The following is a 22,758-nucleotide window of genomic DNA, read 5'->3' as shown; positions in this document are numbered from 1 at the left end:
CAGGCACAGGGCGGCCAGGGCGGCCGGGCTTTCCGGGTCGTCCAGGCACAGGGCGGCCAGGGCGGCCGGGCTTTCCGGGTCGTCCAGGCACAGGGCGGCCAGGGCGGCCGGGCTTTCCGGGGCGTCCAGGCACAGGGCGGCCAGGGCGTCCGGGCCTTCCGGGGAGTCCAGGCACAGGGCGTCCGGGCTTTCCGGGGCGTCCAGGCACAGGGCGGCCGGGGCGGCCGGGCTTTCCGGGGCGTCCAGGCACAGGGCGGCCGGGGCGTCCAGGCACAGGGCGGCCGGGGCGTCCAGGCACAGGGCGGCCGGGGCGTCCAGGCACAGGGCGGCCGGGGCGTCCAGGCACAGGGCGGCCGGGGCGTCCAGGCACAGGGCGGCCAGGGCGTCCGGGCCTTCCGGGGAGTCCAGGCACAGGGCGTCCGGGCCTTCCGGGGCGTCCAGGCACAGGGCGGCCGGGCTTTCCGGGCCTTCCGGGGAGTCCAGGCACAGGCGTCCGGGCCTTCCGGGCGTCCAGGCACGGGCGGCGGGCTTTCCGGGGCGTCCAGGCACAGGGCGGCCGGGCTGGCCGGGGCGTCCAGGCACAGGGCGGCCGGGCGGCGGCTCGGGGCGTCCAGGCACAGGGCGGCCAGGGCGGCCGGGCTTTCCGGGGCGTCCAGGCACAGGGCGGCCAGGGCGGCCGGGCTTTCCGGGGCGTCCAGGCACAGGGCGGCCAGGGCGGCCGGGCTTTCCGGGGCGTCCAGGCACAGGGCGGCCAGGGCGGCCGGGCTTTCCGGGGCGTCCAGGCACAGGGCGGCCAGGGCGGCCGGGCTTTCCGGGGCGTCCAGGCACAGGGCGGCCAGGGCGTCCGGGCCTTCCGGGGCGTCCAGGCACAGGGCGGCCGGGGCGGCCGGGGCGGCCGGGGCGTCCAGGCACAGGGCGGCCGGGCTTTCCGGGGAGTCCAGGCACAGGGCGTCCGGGCCTTCCGGGGAGTCCAGGCACAGGGCGTCCGGGCCTTCCAGGGAGTCCAGGCACAGGGCGTCCGGGCCTTCCGGGGCGTCCAGGCACAGGGCGGCCGGGGCGGCCGGGCTTTCCGGGGCGTCCAGGCACAGGGCGGCCGGGGCGGCCGGGGCGTCCAGGCACAGGGCGGCCAGGGCGGCCGGGCTTTCCGGGGCGTCCAGGCACAGGGCGGCCAGGGCGGCCGGGCTTTCCGGGGCGTCCAGGGACAGGGCGGCCAGGGCGGCCGGGCTTTCCGGGGCGTCCAGGCACAGGGCGGCCAGGGCGGCCGGGCTTTCCGGGGCGTCCAGGCACAGGGCGGCCAGGGCGGCCGGGCTTTCCGGGGCGTCCAGGCACAGGGCGGCCAGGGCGTCCGGGCCTTCCGGGGAGTCCAGGCACAGGGCGGCCAGGGCGGCCGGGCTTTCCGGGGCGTCCAGGCACAGGGCGGCCAGGGCGGCCGGGCTTTCCGGGGCGTCCAGGCACAGGGCGGCCAGGGCGGCCAGGGCGGCCGGGCTTTCCGGGTCGTCCAGGCACAGGGCGGCCAGGGCGGCCGGGCTTTCCGGGGCGTCCAGGCACAGGGCGGCCAGGGCGGCCGGGCCTTCCGGGGAGTCCAGGCACAGGGCGTCCGGGCTTTCCGGGGCGTCCAGGCACAGGGCGGCCGGGGCGGCCGGGCTTTCCGGGGCGTCCAGGCACAGGGCGGCCGGGGCGGCCGGGCTTTCCGGGGCGTCCAGGCACAGGGCGGCCGGGGCGGCCGGGCTTTCCGGGGCGTCCAGGCACAGGGCGGCCGGGGCGGCCGGGCTTTCCGGGGCGTCCAGGCACAGGGCGGCCGGGCTTTCCGGGGCGTCCAGGCACAGGGCGGCCGGGGCGGCCGGGCTTTCCGGGGCGTCCAGGCACAGGGCGGCCGGGGCGTCCAGGCACAGGGCGGCCGGGGCGTCCAGGCACAGGGCGGCCGGGGCGTCCAGGCACAGGGCGGCCGGGGCGTCCAGGCACAGGGCGGCCGGGGCGTCCAGGCACAGGGCGGCCGGGGCGTCCAGGCACAGGGCGGCCGGGGCGTCCAGGCACAGGGCGGCCGGGGCGTCCAGGCACAGGGCGGCCGGGGCGTCCAGGCACAGGGCGGCCGGGGCGTCCAGGCACAGGGCGGCCGGGGCGTACGGGGTGTCCAGGGTAAGCAGTTATGGGTACTTGAGCCTCTACAGAACCAGCTGTAGGCGGTCCAGGTGTGAAAGATGTATACCACCTTGGGAAAGGGTAAAAAGTTTGGGGTTCTTGAGGGTCAGCAGAAGGTAAGGTCGGGGCAGATATTGGCAGCGTTAAAGGACAGGAAAGAATCACTTCTTGGTCGAGGTATAGCAAAGGGAGATGCCTTTCTGAATCCTAAGACGACAAAATCTTTTTAATACAGGCATTCATAATATTAAATGCTCCTCTCTGTAAAGTACAAAATGAGCAGCAAATAAGTTTGTGTAGTTGACAGGACTGTTACATCTTACCTTCATTACCCAACAGCTTCCAGTAAATGGTGCAGTTAACACCAGAGCACCATCAACAGTATCCAATATGAACCCACATTTAGAGTACTCTAACAGCAGAGGCTCCCATGATCCATCAACTAAAAGAAGAGGGGAAGATCCTCACGAACCAGTCATGTTTAAATTCACTCAAGAATTTAAAACAAAAACTACCTTTGATCTTGACAGTATCAGCCCCGAGTCCAAGAGAGATCACCATTCCAGTGGGCAAGCAAGAAACTGTAGGAAGGGTAGCAAGAACTGTAGGATGGGGAGAACTCACAGGGCATGACGCCTGCACTGGTGCCCCCATTAGGATCAGAGACAGAATATAACTTCCACTCTGTCAGAAGAGAGAAATTATTAAGACCCTTTTGAACAACAGCAGCAAAGTAATTCTGCGCACTGCAGGCATATGCACGGACCTGTTGTCGGACAGGACAACCACGGAAAGGAACAGAAACTGATACATCCCGACGAACCCGCTTCACAGTGATACCGCAGCTGGCTGGGATTTCAGACACTGGCACTGGAGATCCCACTCCTATTTAAAAGAAACCATACCATAACAGACCTTGTAAAATATGAAAAGATAACCAAAAGGTATAGGCTTACCTCTATCAACCAGGAAGTGGGGCATTCTTGGGCCAGGAACACGCAAGGTCATGGCATCATTACCACAGTGCACAGAAGGACCGAGGCGTTTCAGCTTAGTCTCAGCTAATTGGAGTTGCGCTAAATATTAGTTAAAAGACAAGTCAACCAGTTGCCCATTTAAACAAAGTTGCAAATTATACATTAACAATTAACATACCTCTTTCACTAGACAGGTATACATCAGGCTGTTCTCCTTGTCCATCAGCAGAATCATTGGATACACCACTACCAATAATAAGCTTGCCAAAATTGAGTGCTTCGTTGTCCATGGTGCCATGAGAAAAAGCCATTCCTGAAAAAGCAGCATGACCAATCCTTAAACAGCTTGCTGTCACCACAGTCAAGCCTAAAAGTAAAAGATCCCTAAGCCCTAGCATCGCAAGGGCTATGCTCTAGCCTACTCTATTTGTGAGGGCCGCTATAACAACACAATTCCTTACAAAAAAACCTGAAGTGCAAACATGGAAAATCTCATTGAGACAGAGTGTGCTATTTGCACTATCCTTTTGCATTCAATAACTTGCTAATTTACATGGCTGACCAATCAAATCTGTCATCTGTGTAATCAATCATCACTAAGCTCATTGTTTTCACCTGTGTCAGGCAAGGGATGCAAATATCTTGAAAATGTGAAGCCTGTATATATAGACATTTTCTTATTTCTTGGCTTTTATGATTTACAATGCGATTTTATTTGATTTTTGGGGGTTTTCCAGTTGGTCAAAGTTGCTTCACAATACATACAATAAATAGATATAATCATATCATATAATGTCATGTTCGAATCATACAGTCCAGAATAGGAATCTTAGTTTTCTAAAAAAAGAATTAATGTGAACTGCATATAAACAGTAACAGCAATCTAATCTAATTTTCTATTTTCAGATGAAAACGGCTAAACATTACAAATAGTATAAAGACTATACATCATCCCCACCAGTTTTGCTAGCCCAGTCGTCATCACCAGTGATGTTTTTTTATATCTATATCTCTCCCACACTTCTCTAGTGGTCTCTGGAGTCATTAATGCCAGGGGCTCAATCATAGACACATGAGCCTGTTGAGCAGCAGTCCCAAAATGTTGTGTGGGGCTGCGGCTTGAGCAATGATCAAAAGTCCACCTGTAGACCCTGTTAGTTGGGCAGAGTGATATGATGCTACCTTCAAATGCTCCCTCATTTTGGTCCCAAAAGGCTGGTCATGGGTGCCTTCTTCGAGCAAGTGAGAATAAAGGAGGGCACTATCCATCTGTCACTGAGGTTAACATGTCGTCGCCTTGGAATTATAATGTTTTATCAGCATGAGTAGTTTCGATATATTGAGCTTTAAAGTTTTTGCATTTCATATATCAAAAATTATATGAGGAACAAATCTATTTTTTTACATGAAAAAACAGAGACCCTTAATGTATTCCAAATGTACAATTACATTTTCTGAAATTTGTAAATGTTTTTTATTTGGAACAGGTCAAACGCACATAGAACCTTCTGATTCTGAAAAAACCTTTTTGGTTTAGAATTATAAGGTTCTATCTGCAAAACTTTCATTAAAGCAATACATTTTCAAGCAACACAAACAATTTGCTAATAACTTTAATTTAAACATGAAATTAGTGTATAATAAAGTACATTTACATGGTGTTTATGACACCTATTTCATATTTAAGGAGGCTTTTCTCTTGTGCAAGTTAAGCATAAAAGGCTGCATAAAAGGCTAATTTTTGTATGGATGTTATACCCACAGAGTGTGGGACAGATCAAATTGGCTTAAAAAACATAATTATTTTTATTTTTTGTGATCAATAGTCTTGACGTTGTCCACTATTTTGCAATAAATAAAGTCTATGTAAAACACATATTAGGAAGCTAGCACTGCTGGCTATACTGTTGTGAGTTTAAATTAGTGGTGGGCCGATAACGGCGTTAACGTGCTGCGTTAACGTGAGACTCTTATCGCGCGATAAAAAATGTCGCCGTTAAAGTTGGGTTGGGAGCTGGGTCTATTCTACGCAAGCTATGATGACTTTCACCTTGATATTTTAGCGCGGATGTATATCTAGCTGAATTACACAGTACCGGGCGAGAACGAGATTTTTCAACTCGCGTGATTCGCGCAATTCGCGTCATTCTCGCCGCCTCATCATCTCATGACCTGGGCTTCATTCGCGCCATTCGCGCCGCAAGTAGGTCGATCGCGTCTTTGCGTTGACTTACATGTTAATCACTCGCGCTTGACGCGCCATTCGCGTTTGGTCTGAACACAACATAACGTATGGAACGCGAACGGGGACAATACTCTTAACATGAAACGCGTGACATTTGGACCCGTCAACACGATCAATTTGAACGCGTAAATACGAATGTTGAGTTCGTGTGTTTGCGTCAGACCGTACACCAGGCCAATAGCGTTGCTCTGTTTAAGATTATATTTGCATTTGTGATGCGATGGCACGTTGCTATATACGTATATAAACATCAGACGACCATTTTTTGCGTGAGAGATGATGCGCTGTTAGGTAATCAAATACCTATGCAAACGTCACACGTAACATTTGTTCGAGAACGAGATCGTAATTGTACGTTGGCATGTTCATAAGCAAACGTAGAAGTTCTGAATGATGCCTTGGTTGTGATGTCAGTCCTATGTCATTGGTTGTCATCTCATCTTTCGTCCCAGAATCCCCGTTTAAACTTTTAAACTGTCAAAGAACCTTTACGGACTGCATTGGATTGGCTTCCTCTTATCACACGGGGTGATTTTAATATTACAAAGCACAGCATCATATTGCCTTACGTTTACTTTGAAATTTGCCCTGCACATTACATATAGACAGGGGCTATGAAGAGATATACAGTATGGTGGTCAAAAGTCATACAACCCTAATAATACAGTACAGTGAGACCTGGAAAAATGATGACAGTGTGTGTGGTTTTGTGATAGTTGTTTAAGGGTTTAAAGTTGTCCTGTTCCATTAAACTGTTCCCTGGTCTTTGATTTTTCAGCACTTTCTGCATGTTTGTCCAGCTGTGACTATACAATGTTAGATTCATCTTTACAGACTGACAACAAGCACTCATACACAACTATTATATTTCAGTGTGTAAAGATCAACTCAACATCAGAGTTACTGCAGGACAGAGGTCAGACATGCAGAAGATACTGAACATCAAAGAACATGTGCAGGACCTGGAGGATTTCTCTGAAGATCAGTTTACAAGTTAAACGGCGCATAAACAAAAAAACTATAATTGATTGTCCAGGTACATCAAACAGTATTATAAGAATAAGTAACTTTTGAACGGTGTGATTTTTATATATTCTGCTTTTATTCTGTTTTGTGGAATATATGTGATATAATTTGTTCAGGGAAGTACTAAAATAAAAACAAATGTTTAAAATTACACTTATTTGAATAAATTAAATTTAAAAAGTTTTTAGGATTTTGCAAGGTGTATGTAAACTTTCAACCACTGTGTATATTCCATATGATATCATAAAAGAAATGATGACAATGAAAACCACACACTCTTTTATTTATTCTTATTTTTTAATATCAGAATCAGAAAGAGCTTTATTGCCGAGTATGTTTGTTTGCACATACAAGGAATTTGTTTTGGTGACAGGAGCATCCAGTACACAGAAACAGCAACAACAGTACACAGAGACCATAACACAATAGAATACAGTACACAGATGATTTATATAAGGGCCTATGGGTATAAAAATAAGAAATACAATATAATAAACATAAGATTTAGACGTAGAGAGTAAAGCTATGTTTATATGTAAATATGTACAAGTAAAAACTAAGAATCGACTATTGTAATACAAGGTATGTGCTATGTACAGCAGAATTAAATATAATTTACATAAAAAGTTGTATAAAAATAGATAGTGTATTATCTGCATGATGTAATTATTATTGCACTTAAGTATTATTACACAGAGTTATGAATTGCACGGTGGGTATAAAACATTGAACTGTTCAAGAGGTAGATGGCGTGAGGGAAGAAGCTATTTTTGTGTCTTGTTGTTTTGGTCCTCAGATCTCTGTAGCGCCGACCATACGGCAGCATTGTGAAGAGATGATGGCTTGGATGTGAGAGGTCCAATGATCTTCTCAGCACTCAGAACCATCCTCTGTAGTCTTCTGATGTCTTACAGTGATGGATGTGCAGAGGACAGACTATGACTGCTGAGTAAAACTGTTTTAACAGAGTTTGTGGTAGGTTGAACTTCTTCAGCAGATGTAAGAAGTACATCCCCTGCTGCGCTTTTTTAGCAATAGAGCCAATGTGATTGTCCTACTTCAGGTCCTGAGAGATGGTGGTGCCCAGGAACTTAAATGACACCACTGCTGCCACAGTGCTGTGTTCATGATGCAAGAAGCTGGAAGTTTTTAAAAAAATGCCTGGAAGGGTTATCCTTTAAGGGCTGTTCATCTCTGCTTGAGTCAGTAAATGTCTCTTTAATGTCGTTTGGTATTCTAACCAGGCCTTAAATTGCTCCTTTATCCACATATGTGCATTTTGGACATAATGATTACATTGAAGCATGAAAAACATAGTTTAAACCCTTTTCAACAAATACATTTTATTTGATAAATATCTTCTTTATAATTCTGTATTAAAACGTATACAAGACAAAAGTGATAGGCTGTAATATGTGTGTGCAGTGACCATTAAGTTGTATATAAAAACGTAAACATATACACCATACAACACAGGATAAAATGTAAATATATGTATGGCACAAAAGAAGCAATTTAATAACAGCGATATATAATTAGTGATTTGAATTTATTTATTGACCTCAAATTGTCAGCAGTTCAACCAAAACAGAAAGATTAGTATGTCACGTTTATGATAGTCAAAATAAGAGTCAAAATATTACACGCTCAAAAATGACCTGTTGACACGACAAAAACGTTCATTTAAACGAAACACGGCCAAAAAGATCGCGTTATAGCGATACAAACGATCGTGTCTTCAAATAACACGCCCAAAAACTTCGTGTTAAGACGAAAGAAACGTTCGCGTTTACACGGAACAAAAAGTCACGTTCAAAATTGTCACGTTGAAGCGTCCAAATTTCACGCTTTTCACGTTATACATATTGTCCCCGTTCGCGTTCCATAATAACGTTACTGTGAAATTACCGCATCAAACGTGACGTCCTAACATGGATGCAGCTTTGAAGCCGCCGGGTTGCTTCAGGGAAAATTTATTTTTAAGAAGCTTCCAAATGGAAACATCGACAAGACTAAGGTTGTTTGCACCTTGTGCAATGCGGAATTGGTTTACAAAAAACTTTCTCTCAACAGGTAGTGGTCTAGCTTTAGTTGAAACCAGTAACTTTGTATTGGCACCTAATGTATTATGGCTCCTGTATGACAGATCGCTTGTTGCTCCCTCACTCTTTGTAAGTCGCTTTGGGTAAAAGCGTCTGCTAAATGACTAAATGTAAATGTACTGTAGGAGCTCTTCCAGTCTCAAGTACCACCTAAACGCAAATCATCCCTTAGCTAATGCGGAAGTAAACACAAATACATCTTATTGAACATAATTTATTTTCATCACCAAATATCATAGTAGAACAGCTTTCTCAAGCAGTTTGTGATGCATTTTGGAAACAGGAGATGAGCCCCTGGTCTAATGCGCCACCTGGCTTGAGACACCCGTTCTCAAAGACTTACTTTTAGTCATTATTTGGGTAGCACACATATTCTGAATGCCTTCGGCAGAATTCAAATGAGCCATTTTAATCTAGAAAAAGGTAACCAGAGTAATTTACAAAAAATATATAAACTTTGATTTAGACAGGACTAACAAGAAGGCAAGAGCAATAGCCAAGAACACTTACAGAGCTGGGAAACAAGGAGTAATACAAAACGAACGAGCATAGGACAAGAGACGAGAAAGCATTATATAGGGGAGAACTACACAGGATAATTAATAGGGACCATGTGACAGGGATTAAACACTCAGGGAAAGTTAACGAGGAAACGAGATGGCGGGAAACACAGACAAGACATGAGAAAGCACATGGTCAGAGAACATATAAACAAAGCCATGTCCTTCTCACACAAAACCTTAAGGCTCTGCCATGACTCCGCTGCAAGACCAATAATAAACATGACATGATAGCGGAATCATGACACAACTGGGCTGGTTCTGGGACAGTTTAAAAAAAGTACTGAAACAATTTTATAGACATTTCATTTACATATTTTACAAATATTCCTTATTCCTATGGTCAATTATTGTGTTGTAGGGATATTAAGAGTACATTATGCTGTAGATAAACATAGCCTTAGGATGGAACTAAAATCTGCTCTGACAGTGTGAGGAAAATGTACACGAAATCCAGAAGTGAAAATTACTTCAAAATGTCTAGAATTCCAGTAGTATTTGAAACAACTTCCCCGTTCCCATGCTTTAGTGAGAAAGTTGCAGCATTATAAAGTACAGTCATAAAGATTGACCATTTATTGCTGTCGATTGTCTTTTAATAAGATCATTTAGGTTTGATTACAACCTTAAAACAGCGACTTTAAGCTTAACATTCTGGCTAACTCATCAATGCAGAAAAATTAGTCAACACTTGATTGAAATAAGATTCTGAATACATAAGCATATGGTGTGGATACTCATGTTGGTCTCAATACATCATATTTCAGATCAAAAGCTCAAAGAAAAACATGAGGTCATGACACAGATTCCAAACAGATTTTGCAATAGTGGAGTGTAAAATATTACACTGCTGCATTACTCAAGATTGTATTTTGTGCCATTTTTTTGTGCTTTATGGTGTTGTTTGTCTGCACCTTTCTGTATGGATCAAAAGGCTTTTTTTGCTTTTGTGGTATAAACTCAGGTTTGAGTCATTTGGTGTGAGCACAGATGACTGGTATTACCTTAAACTCAGGTTCATTTCAGGTTAAAACTATTCAACAATGCTTCATTCAGCTCAAGCTCAACCTCACCTTGATGTGTTAAAACTAAACGACTAATATGAATTAAACAAAACAAGAGTGTAGGAAAAGGTTCATATTTAATTCAAAGTGGACTCGGCCACAGTTTGGACGATGAGTCGATAATCTGTATTTTGTTAATCCTCAGTAAATCTGAGAACAAAGAAACTCTGCTATTTCGAGACTTTTAATTTGTATTACTGTACTTTTTTCACCTTGTAGGTGCGTCATTTGGACCTAAACCACGGCATACTTATTAAACTTTATGTATTGAGTTTTTGTGATCGTGTATGATGTATATATTCGAACACCAAAAAGAAACAAAACCTTCAACCCATTCTTCATAGTACAGGATTTAAAACACCAACTCCTATCCATTACTTTATAGGTCTTCATCGTGACAATAAAGAAAGATGCATGAGAAATTAAAAAAAGCTTTTCATTGTTAGTTTGATATGCCTAATGCAAATAAGGTAATGCATTAATACAGAACATTAGTGTAAAATTTACAGGAATTGTGACGCTCTTCTTTTGATCATGTTGGACGGATTGCAGTTTTCTCTTGGTCTGTAGTGCCATCTAGTGGTTTAGATGTGTTAAGCATCCGTTCACTTTGGAATTCATGAGTATATACATTTTACAGAATGTCCATGTTTAAGTACACATGTGCGTTTTAAAATACACAAAAATATAACGCGTAATGTGCTGTTTAAAAGCTGAATAACAAGCATTTCTATTGAACATTGATTCAATTTTGAGTCAGATTTGGAGAAGTGGAGCAGATTCAATTTTACTACATTTTGAATGCAATGACAGGATCTCTATTTGTGAACCTGGATCACAAAACCAGTCTTAAGTATCACAAGAACATTTTTAGTTAAAGTCAAATATACATTGTACGGGTCAAAATGATCGATTTATCTTTTATGCCCCAAATTATTAGGATATTACATAAAGATCTTGTTCCATTAAGATATTGTGTAAATTTCCTACCTTAAATATATAAAAACTTTTTTTTGTGAGTGGATGGCCTGCCACAGTCCCTCTGAATAACAACTTCAAAGTCAATTTTCTCAATATTTAGATTTTTTAAACTCTCAGATTCCAAATATTTATCTCAGCCAGATATTGTCCTATTCTAACAACTCATACATCAATAGAAATCTTATTTATTCAGCTTTCAGATTATGTAAAAATCTCAATTTCGAAGACAATTGACCCATAAAACCGGTTTTGTTTTTATCATAAATTTTTTATTGTTGTTTACTTTTTGCACCCAATTAAAAAACGTTCCGTCAACCTCTTATGGCTAATAAGAAACAACAACAGTTTTACACACAAGCCTAGTAAGAAAACGCTTTTTTTCATTTATTTTGTTTTAAATTTTTCTATATAAACTGTATAAAATATATTTATTTTGCCCTTATATTTACAGCTCAACACATGGATTTGAATGAATCTAATAAATGAATGTTTTTGAGCGCAATGATCATGTAAATGTCATGATAACGCTATAGGGGGCTGTCGGGTTCACGCGTCATCCATCTTTCCCAAATTTGGAATGAAGAAACCGGGATTTCTGGAGAAATCCAACTACATGCAGTACCCTTTGCTTCCGTGGGTCGGAGTGTCCTGCAGTCTTCTTCAGAAATTTGGGAGCTGCACGCGATGGACGAATGCTGACAAAGTCGTTTGTTTGTTTTTTTACGATTTATTTTCTTTTATGTACAGATAAAGCGATTTAACAGCAGTGTCTCAGAAAATCATCGCTTTACGATCAAACGAACAGCTTCCCTTCCAGAGGTAAGTACACGTTTGTTTATAGCAACAGTGTTACCGCTTTAATAACAATGTTACTAAGTAGTAGGCAACGGATTGCGTACTAGGAAGAATGGTTTGAAGGTTTTGTTTATGGTGTTCAAAATTAACGTTTGAATTGTTTATATACATCATACACTATCACAAAAACTCAATACTTATAAGTTTAAAAAGTGTGTTGCGGTTTAGGTACAAATGACGCACCGGCAAGATGAAAAAAGTCTACAGTAATACAAATTAAAAGTCTCGAATTAGCAGAGTTCCTTTGTTCTCAGATTTACTGAGGATTAACAAAATACAGATTATCGACACGTCATCCAAGCGGTGGCCGAGTCCACTTTGAGTTAAATATGAACCTTTTCACTCATGTTTTGTTTTATTCGTATTCAAATCACATCTGCACATGAAAGTTTTATGCACTATATATGTACCCTTTACCCACAGAGCCATCTGAATGTCTGAACTACAGATATTACAATTTTTTCCCGTTCTGGGTTTCGGTGTCTTACAAAACTTCAAGTTGTGATTCATTTCACACTCTGTTTCTTCTGCAGAAAGACCACCATGAGCGTGCTCCCCCCTGTGAGAAAAGACCGCATCATCGGCCAGCTTCCTAAAGTACGTGCTTTACATATAATGCATTCATACGTTAATGATCCATAGTTCTCCACTGGACCATTTCCTCTCAGTTTAATGCTCACGTTGACTCCTCCCTGAGGTCATGAATTTAGATGTTCACTCCTGTTACAGTGTTTCAACAAAAGTGCCGCTTTGCACACAGAAAATGAATTCCACAGCAAGGTTAAGACAGCTTGTCAACAACAGAGGACAGGAACAGTGGGGTGAGATAAATAATCATTTCATATTAACACTAATGCATTTGTCAGGGCACTTTAACAGAAAGTGACCATAAGTGACCTTAATGTGGGATGTGCTTCATTGCTTTATCTGTCGCTCCTTCACTTGTTTGACCAGCAGGTTTAAAATCTCCAAAGTCATCGTAGTTGGTGATCTGGCTGTCGGGAAAACCTGTTTGATTAATAGGTGAGCAAATTTGCTGAGTTAAATACTTACAGATTAATGTTTAATATTTTGGAAAAAAAACTTTTGAGGAAAAGCACACACTTATTTCATGCTCATCTTCAACTTAGGTTTTGCAAAGACGCATTTGACAAGAACTACAAGGCTACCATCGGTGTGGACTTTGAGATGGAAAGGTTTGAAGTTCTTGGGGTTCCTTTCAGTCTACAGTTGTGAGTATGACCCACACTTTATTTTACGTCTCTTAGCACACTAGTGATTTCCATAGTTATTTTTAAATAATGTTTGTTTTCATTCTTCAGGTGGGACACTGCAGGTCAGGAAAGGTTTAAATGCATCGCTTCTACATACTACAGAGGAGCTCAGGGTAACAAATAATATTGACTAAAATATAAAATAACCTGATATTAAATAGTATTTTAACAAAGCTTTAATAAAAATAACATGACAACTTTCCATTCCATTCCATTTTCTACCGCTTATCCGAACTACCTCGGGTCACGGGAACATGACCACTTAATCTAGTTAATAAAAAAATTAGTTACAAAAAAAGCAAATTAAATATTTGTGCCTTCACTTTTGATGAAGCCCATATATTTTGTCGCTTTGTGTTTACAGCTGTAATCATTGTGTTTGATTTGACTGATGTTGCTTCACTGGATCACACAAGGTAAGTGACATCATCGCTTCCATCATCCTCTGGATTAAGAATTATATGGTAGTCTGTGGTTAAAACACCATTCTGTCCTGCAGGCAATGGTTAGAGGATGCAATGAAAGAGAACGACCCTACCAGTGTATTACTTTTCCTGGTTGGCACGAAGAAAGATCTGAGCGTGAGTGGCATTGTTATTGTCAATAAAAAAAATATTTTAAAAATATTGATAAAAATATATCTGTCTCTCCTCAGTCTCCTGCACAGTATTCTCTAATTGAGCAGGATGCCATCAAACTGGCGGATGAGATGAAAGCAGAGTACTGGGCTCTATCTGCTTTAACTGGTGAGTACTTTATAAAATAAGGGACGGGTGATCTTTATACTGTATTATTTATTGCAGTGGTTCTCAAACTGGGGGGCCCCTAGATGGATCCAGGGAAGATGGATCCAAGGGGTCCACAGATTTTGTGGTATTTTGTGAATTATCTGAATTTATCATTCAATTCAATTAATTTATATAGCGCTTTTTAGAATGTGAATTGTTCCAAAGCAGCTTTACAGGAGCAAATAAGAAAAACAGAAAAACACAGAAAGGTAGTACATAGCACAGTGCATAGTGTTTATAGACCAAGCAAGATCATTTGAATAAATAATATCTAATAAATAAATGGATAGATGCAGTCTCCCGGTGAGCAAGCAAACACTGCCCTACTGTGGCAAGGAACATAAACTAAAATGATGAATAAATGGAGAAAAAAATAACTAGGGAAGAAACCAGGCTCAGCCGGGAGGGCCAGATCTCCTCTGATGTGTCATAGCTGCACTCAGTGACCCCGACCAAAAGCCACCAAGCAAATGTCCATGAAGAACTGGTAGAACCCACCCCCCGTGACCCAGGAAGCCCCAGCTGCCGAAACCGTGCAGGTCCAACCCGGTCCCACTCTGCGATCGTCACCAGACAACAGAGGAACAACCAGGGAAAAATAGTAATTGCATAATGCAGCTTTCTTCCTCTGTTGTCCGACATCGACCACAAAGCAAGACCAAACCAGACCCACACAGCCACAACAAATAAAAACCACAACCAACAAGCCCCCACGCCTCACAAACACCCACCAAGTAACCTCCAATCAAAGTCACAACTTCAAACTGCTGTCATGTGACGTTAGTTTAGCACTAAATACCAAGTATTGTTAATTTTGCATTACTGTGACACGTAGTCCGCCTTTGATCTTGGTTGGGGAAGAAATTGTCTGAGCTGGGTTGGTCAGATAGTCGGTTTTCTCTTGGGTGGTGATGGAATTGCCAGAGATGGAGCTGGGATGCTCACTCAGCCCGCAGGCCCTCGCAAGAGAATGCCACAAGATTTTCAGATGTAGCTGGTCTAAACTCTCGTTGGGGGTGGGTACATGAAGTTCATCTGGGCCTGGCGGAATCTCTCCCTACACTGTAAAAAGTAATACCTTATATCTACTCAATAAAATTATGGCAACAGATTACAAGCAGTTTTTTTTAAATTAAAGACAACTTATTAGAAATGAATAGATTTCAATCAATTTTATTGCTTAAAAGATACACAATATCATTGAGTAAATGCAAATAGTGACAATTTTTTTACTTTAGGTTATAAGGTCTATTTCATTTAAAATGAATAACAAATAATCAAAAAGAATAATTAAAATTTAAATATTATTCAGAGAAGGTAGAATTTACCTAAAAAAGATCAGACACAAAATGTTCTGAGATGAGTTTATCTTGGTCAAAACACAGAGACATTAGAGGAAAGACATGTAACTCCGTAAATAAGAATAATAACAAATTAATTCCTTCCCTTCTAACACTGTGACCTAACAAGATGATGCAAGAAGCCACGACGATTTAACAAGTAATGCAGCTTTTAACAGCACAGAAAACATATACCCAGCGAACAAAAGTTTGTTATAAGAACTTTCCTTATAGGTGTTTCATGCTTTTGAAAACGTTTTAAAATCATTCGGTATCCAGTTTGTTTAATGTTTTGGCAATTTTTGTTATGGAAATCAGTCTTTAATCTAGATTTAAAATGGGAGAGTGTATCTGACCCTCGAGTAGTATCAGGAAGGCTATTCCAGAGTTTAGGTGCTACGAATGAGAAAGCTTGACTCCCTTTGGTGGATTTAGTTATTCTAGGTGTTATCAAACGTTTTTGAGATCTTAGAGAGCGTGATGGGTTGTAATGTGATAGAAGCTCTGTTATGTTGGTAGGGTCTAAAGCGTTTAAAGGGGTCAAATGACACGGCTAAAACAAATATTATTGTTTGTTTAGATGTAATGTGACGTGTATACACAATTTAAGGTTAAAAGACACTGTATTTTGCATATACCTTGCATGTTTGTATCTCCTCGTTTCCCCGGCATTCTGAAACGCGCAGATTTTTTTCAAAGCTCATAGCTCTGAAAGGCGAGGTGTGGTATGATTGGCCAGTAAACCAGTGCATAGTGATTGGTCGAATACTGCAAGCGTGTAACGCAAATGTAACGCATCTTACCATATTCGGAACATCAGGTTCCAAAGCAGTAAGCCCTTTTCACAATCACTTAACTTAACTTCCGCCTTTTCGCAAAGCAGTGATTCATTACATCCGTCTTCCAACAAACAAGGAGAAGAGAAAGAACTTCTTCCCGTCGCGCTGGAATTTAAATAACTGACATAACACGTATTCAAGTACTTATCCTAGCACCTTCGCTAACACACAAAAAAAACTTACCTTCTTAATAAACAGGTGCTGTTCAACTATTTTTTTTTTCTTTATGTTTTGATCGTTTTGTAATCGAAACATTTTCTGCAAGATGATGTGCATCATCTAGCCGTATTTGTGGCAGCTGTGCAAGGGACTTGGTGAAGTCCATCCTGAGGCGTTGCCGGAAGTAATGCTACACTGCTTCGCGGCAGAACGGAAGATGATGCAGGAAAACCACTAAGTAGAGCATTACAATAGTCAAGTCTTAAGGTTACAATGCATGAATAAACTTTTCTGCGTCAGCAACACATAAAAATATTTCCCTTATTTGTCAACATTTCTTAAGTGGAAGAAGGTGTTTTTTGTGACATTTGAGATGTGATTTTTAAATGACAGGTTTCTGTCTAATATAATGCCTAGGTCTTCAACTGTATTTGTCTAACTTGTGTTAGATATGACGATAAATGGACAAATTGATATCTGTCTGATAGGTAAGATCTGAACCATTGAAGTGCCTATCTTTGAATACCGGTAAAATTGTGTAAACAATCTAAAAGTATTTTATGGTCTTAGTATCAAACACAGCTCTAAGGTCAAGCCGGACTATGTTACCTTTATCAGAAGCTATAAGCAGGTCGCGTGTAATTTTAACGAGTGCAGTTTCAGTGCTATGATGCGGTCTAAAGGCTGACTGAAATTTTTCGTGTATGTCATTATTTTTTAAGAATCATATATATTATGCAATCAAACATCAGTAAAATAACCAACCAAAATAATTTATGTTCAAGCGTTGTATAACTGAATACATTTTTGCTTTAATTAAAATTGGGTTTAAGATTAAAAGTCTTTATTAGAGGGGGGCCACAAAGGGGTCCTTACAACAAAAAGTTTGAGAACCACTGCTTTTTTTAACAATATTGTAATTATATTACTGTACATATAAGTGTCTGTTGCTTATTTGCAATGCTCCTTTTTTTGTGTACATTGTGGTTTTGAAGTCTCATATAAGAATGTGAGTATTTAAAAATACAATTACTTTTACATTATTGTTTTTTGTAACTGTAGGTGAGAATGTCAGAGAGTTTTTCTTCCGAGTTGCATCTTTAACATTTGAGGCAAATGTAATGGCAGAACTGGAGAAAAGCGGATCCAGACGTATTGGGGAAGTTGTTAGTAAGTAATGATTCACAACACTGGAATGTAAAATGATGGATATGATATTATTGGCTAGTTGTATTTATTATTAACCATTCCTGAGTGATGTGGTTACATTTAGTTTCATTAACCAAGAGGCTTATTACATTTTGATGAACATTTTTTGTCCACAACATGCTGAGGGGAATCATACTTATTATAAGTTTGTTTCAAAATGAAATCAAAAATCCTGTTTTTATTATATTATCATGTTTTTATTGTGTTAGTTAGCTCTATTTCTTTTAGTTATTATGGCTTAGAATAAAAAAAACTGCAGTTTGATTGATATTAAATGGACTGCACAATAAAAAAACATGTGTTTTGAAAAAAAAATGTTTGGAACCAAACTCTTCATATATTTGATCAATGTTCATTCATAGTCAATCTATACATTTCTTTCTCCACAGAAATCAACAGTAACCTTAACAACTTACATGCAGCTTCCAAGAAGAAACAACCCAACTGTTGTCAGTAAAGTCTGATCATGTGGAAACACAAAAAGATTGTACGGACGTATTACGGTACCAAGTGCAAGTGTACCATACACGTAGGTACACAAGGAGAAATGGGACTAACGCATTTCATCTAAAGGAATGTACAGCGAGAGCAGCGTGGTTTATTATTATTAGTGTGGAGCCGATTTTCTGCCTCATTTCACAAGATGACTGGGCACAATCTTTGCATTTACTCTAAATGTATTTTTTATCATTGATTATTATACTGTTATTTACAAATTCAGTTATATTTACATTTCTAATAATTAGTTTACAGTCAGCAGCGATTTTAAAAGGTACACATGAGGAATATGCATGATTTGCACAAAAGCAATGGACAACCATCATATTTTTATATAAAAAAGGGTAAATCAACTTTTCTCATCATACTATATATGTTGGTCGGACACCCTCTCACCGGGACCGTCTAGAAGAATATTATATGTGATGTAAAGTTTAAGTATTAGAGTGTTACACAGCTGTATGAATTGTGTCCTTTGCTTAAAACATTTTTCTAAATAAAATTGTTTTCCTTTTTTTCTTCCATTTCTTTTAAACAAAACCTCCCATTTCCAAGTTGAATTTTGAAAGTCCTCATAGTGACCTCTAGTGGTAGTTTGTGAAAATTTGGCTTAACTTTCAGACAATCTCACTTAAAATACCCATTTAAGTTTACAAAACAAAATCAAACGTTTAAATCCATATTGTAATGTACAAAAACTTCACAGCCCCTTTCTGGATTTGCAGATTTTTTTATTAGCTGACTTCATATTCTTTATGTTCCTCCTTTCCTGATTTCCAAATGTTCAGTTGAAGTTCTTAAAAAATTCCAGGTGTTGATTGTCTATCTGAGCTTGAAGTTCATTTGGAACGCAGTGAGAGTACTTATAGTTTTCCTTTAGCCACTTCCCGCCCTCACTGTTCTCAATGGCCACAGCGGCAATGCCTATAAGGAAAAAATACTTTTTTTAAACAGTCCATTGAGAACACTGATTGTTTCCAATAGCTTTTTGCTGAATAAGTAGAACATGTCCTCAAAGAATCCACATTTCCAAATCTTTTGTCTTGTAATTTGCATGCATAGACTTGGGTCAACAACCTTACAGTAAAAAGAATGTTAATACATTTTGATGGCAGGTGCAAAAAAGGATGATCAAAAACCCTATAAATATGACCTGTCCTTGTTTTTATTTTGCTTGGTGTTTGATGCTTACCTACAACAGTAGCTCCTTGATTTTCCACCAGTTTGAGGGCTGCCTTCATAGTTCCTCCAGTCTCAATCCACTGGTCTACTATAAGAACCCGGTGACCTGTAAAACATCACAACATACCATTCCATTATACTTTTTTCATTACTGTACCAAAGGTTGCATAAGAACTAAAACATACTTTTTCTTTACATAGTTAAATATAAATATAAAATGTCAGATCAACAAAAACAGTTGTTTAGGTGCACAAGCAGCACAGCGTTTACAAACATCAGTACCTGGTTTTAACACATCAACACGCACTTCCATGACCTTCCCACGTCCGGAGTAATCAGTGTATTCTTGAGTGTGAGTTTGAACACACAAGTGTCCTGCTTTTCGGATGGCCAGAAATCCCTTTCCTAATGATGTGGCCACAGCTGACCCTAAACATGTGCAAAAGCTAGTCAAAATACATACAATGTACTTTGATCTAATTGTCAAGCATCAAATACGCAAAGGGACTCTAAGCAAAGCAAGAGTAGAAACTAAATATGCTCTGCAGAACATGGAGCCTTCCTATTAAATAAAATAAAAAACATTTTGAATGGACAAAAATATGTATATATATTTTAAAAATTTCAATGGTTTTTATACCATCCTTTCAAAGCCCTACAGCATATGTTGCTCTATTTTTAGCTTCTTTGCCCAGGAGTTATATTTACCTTTCCAGCCACACGTGAACTGAGCTAAAAATATTGCCTCTTAGTCTTTTCTCACTCTTTCCTGTACAGCACTAACTACAAAATAAAAGCATTATACCCAGAATGAAGCCCATGGCATCTATTCCAGCCACCAGATCAATCGTCTCATTCTTGAAGGGTTTGAGAAGGTCTTTCACACAATCTGACAGTGCCTGGATCAGTCAAAAAGTGTTAAATTGGCTAAATCCAAATCTAAAAATAACTCATTCTATCGTTCAGACTTCATGATGTATGACTGCAATGCTAGATTATTCAATAATCTGCTGTGACGTAGCACATGGTCATCGTAATAAGAAGTCAAAGGTTTTCAACATGCACTACAGTACCTGTGCATTACAGTAGAGTCTTGATGGGTCGAGCCAGGCAAACTTTTGTCCTTTTGTGTTCGGTGCCATAAGTGACAAGTACCAGCCATTTCTTCTCTTTTGGGGAACAACTATCGTATCCATTTATGAAAGGCAACTCAGTAACCACATATATGGTGTCAAATCGAGCAAGTCCAAAGGGGGCGTGTCAGTGTTTCTCTCTCTCAGAGTAATCGCTTAAACATTAGCTGCAAGTCTGTCGGATCGAGAAACCGTTTGTGCTTACTTTTGGGTGAAGTATCCCTTCATATAGCCTGAAGGTTAGATCGTAAACCAGAGACAAAACTGTAAACGTAGTTAAGAAAGAAAGAAAGAAAGAAAGAAAGAAAAGAAAATATCAGCTATTTGACATTTTATTTTAGGATTACTAAATAAATAAGCATTATGCCATATATTGTGCATTGTGCAGTGCTCGAATTAAAGGAGGGCTCGAGGAATCCGGGAGACCCCATAAGGCATTAGGGATCCCCTATAAGAGTTAAAAAAGACTTAGGGGGGTCCCTTGGATATTTTTATTCGAGTAAGAAATGATAATGATAAATGTGATTAAATTCATGCTACGGATATTGTACATTTTGTGAATTAATTATTTACAATAATTAATTGTATTTGAAACGCCCATCCCAAGGACGACTGCTCTTTTCTGTAGGCCTGTTTTTAATAAGTATGATATTGTTCTGAAAATATATTCTGAAACATAGTGTGCATTTTATATAAATTGTATATTGCGAGACTGACCCCCACCAAAAAAAGGTCTTATGGGGGGACCCCATTGGTTCAACTCGAGCACTGTGTGCAAGGAAGGCAAAAAACTTGTTTCGCCAGGAGAGGAGATTTTGTCAATAAAATTGTTTATGCTTTTGGACAACATTAACGATACAGTCTATGAAGTTGATACTTTAAGCCCTTTTATATCGTTCCATTGTGGCAAACAAAGACCTACGCCAACTGTATAATTACAAGTCAATAAGTCAATTATATAAATTACATAATGTGTTGGGCAAAATATCAATTCTGTAGGTATGTGGAACAAGCGGGGATTAAAATCCCTGCAAAAGTTTTAAATGAGCATTGAATTAATAAAACATTCAGCGGATTTTCCAACAATGTCGCATGTTGTCTCTGGTGATTTACATCATTTGTTTCCACTCCCACCAATCCGATTTCTTTGCTATGCCCATGCGGGCCGCCCTCAATGGGTGCTGTTTGAAAGCCGACCGTAAATATTTTGCATTTGGACCTGCAAAGTCCCTAGTTCCCATTTAGCCTATTTAGTTATTTTCCTAATTTGTGAGTGCAATTTTTACCACTAAAAATACAAATTCTGGACCAATATTTACAATATATAATTGTATATAATTATTTATATCTTTCTTTTTTAATTTAATTCGTTTTTTTGACAAACCCCCCCAGTAGGTTATAAACACATTTGCTTTATCGCGTGCCTGCACGTTTTAGTTAATGCAAATATATTTACATATAGATAAAACGTGCAGTCTCTCCTCAATTGCCTATTTAAATCGTGGTGCCGCCTAAACTACAACTAAAGTCTCCTTTTAAATATCCTGAATTTAAAATGCATGTAAACAGGAAAAGATGGAGACACTGACTTATGTGCAGAACAAAAGTAACTGCAAAGTGATCTTCATTCGTCTGCAGTGAAAAAGCCCTCTGTTTCAAATTAGGTCACTACCCATTCCCTTTGTGAAATTAGAATGCCCAATCTCGTTGGGTCGTAAGAATCACCCCATCTCTTGTTACTATGGAAAGCGCGACAGGAACCTCCTCCTTGCTGCGTCACCAAAGTAAATCTCTAGGTGTGGGAAGGGATGGGGGTTACTTGCGGTCAATACGCAGATATTCATTACACCCTTAATCCAGAACTAATGCACGAGCACGGAACAAAAAAAGTTTGATAAATATACAAATCATATATTTCTTTGTATTTAAAATATATTTTGCTGGAGGTCCGATTCTGTAGATATATTCATTTGCTCCTTTCTTTCTTTGTTTTCTATAAATAGGCCAACATGTCGGTGATGCGTATGTCCTTTGTATTTTCCTTTGTACAGTAGGCCTAATGTCATGCTTTCCGTTGACTTAAAATGTAAAACTGTGGTGACCTTAAAACGCATTCAATTCCTATTTTTCAAGTGAAGTTAACTTTTGGTTTGTTTCCTGCAACATTTACCTCTTGCAAATAAGAAAAAGATAAATTTGCCTTTTGCAAATTTGGCTGCGTCGGGAGCGCATGAAAGATTCACATGTAAAGGCGCCATTGGAAATCACTGCACATTGTTCATGTGTCACGAGACGACAGGAGGAGAGAACAGATGTACACGGGTTATTCCAGTTCAGTCGTGAAGGAAAGGGTTAAATAAGTAACAAACCCCTCCCATTATTGACCG

General features: G+C 41.0%; 3 protein-coding genes across 4 annotated transcripts; 2 read left to right on the top strand and 1 right to left on the bottom strand.

The window, feature by feature from the left end:
* Window positions 1-278: 278 nt before the first annotated feature.
* On the top strand, window positions 279-1,900 carry LOC130428151 (collagen alpha-1(VIII) chain-like; the record flags this gene model as incomplete). Its single annotated transcript, XM_056756014.1, has 3 exons — window positions 279-323; window positions 367-514; window positions 1,326-1,900. Coding segments are annotated over 3 exons (768 nt in total), but the record flags the coding sequence as incomplete, so codon positions are not given.
* Window positions 1,901-11,678: 9,778 nt separating this feature from the next.
* Window positions 11,679-18,571, top strand: rab34a (RAB34, member RAS oncogene family a). 2 transcript variants are annotated; one of them, XM_056757630.1, is made up of 11 exons: window positions 11,679-11,913; window positions 12,483-12,546; window positions 12,679-12,770; window positions 12,904-12,972; window positions 13,080-13,181; window positions 13,272-13,336; window positions 13,588-13,639; window positions 13,723-13,804; window positions 13,879-13,969; window positions 17,412-17,519; window positions 17,948-18,571. In XM_056757630.1, exons 2-11 carry the CDS (start codon window positions 12,493-12,495, stop codon window positions 18,013-18,015), a joined length of 783 nt encoding a protein of 260 aa, XP_056613608.1. In that variant the 5' UTR covers window positions 11,679-11,913; window positions 12,483-12,492; the 3' UTR covers window positions 18,016-18,571. The 2 variants fall into 2 exon arrangements, with proteins under 2 accessions (XP_056613608.1, XP_056613609.1); XM_056757631.1 differs by having other exon boundaries at window positions 11,686-11,913; window positions 12,907-12,972.
* Window positions 18,572-18,787: 216 nt separating this feature from the next.
* Window positions 18,788-20,474, bottom strand: zgc:174895 (uncharacterized protein LOC100126024 homolog). Its single transcript, XM_056757632.1, has 5 exons — window positions 20,312-20,474; window positions 20,044-20,137; window positions 19,521-19,667; window positions 19,249-19,344; window positions 18,788-18,980 (listed from the first exon to the last, which is right to left on the bottom strand). Exons 1-5 carry the CDS (start codon window positions 20,432-20,434, stop codon window positions 18,841-18,843), a joined length of 600 nt encoding a protein of 199 aa, XP_056613610.1. The 5' UTR covers window positions 20,435-20,474; the 3' UTR covers window positions 18,788-18,840.
* Between the last annotated feature and the right edge of the window lie 2,284 nt (window positions 20,475-22,758).

The sequence above is a fragment of the Triplophysa dalaica genome, chromosome 9 (assembly GCF_015846415.1).
Source record: "Triplophysa dalaica isolate WHDGS20190420 chromosome 9, ASM1584641v1, whole genome shotgun sequence".
NCBI lineage: Eukaryota > Metazoa > Chordata > Actinopteri > Cypriniformes > Nemacheilidae > Triplophysa > Triplophysa dalaica.
The sequence above is the reverse complement of the archived record's forward strand: the minus strand, read 5'-3'. Positions and strand labels throughout refer to the sequence as shown.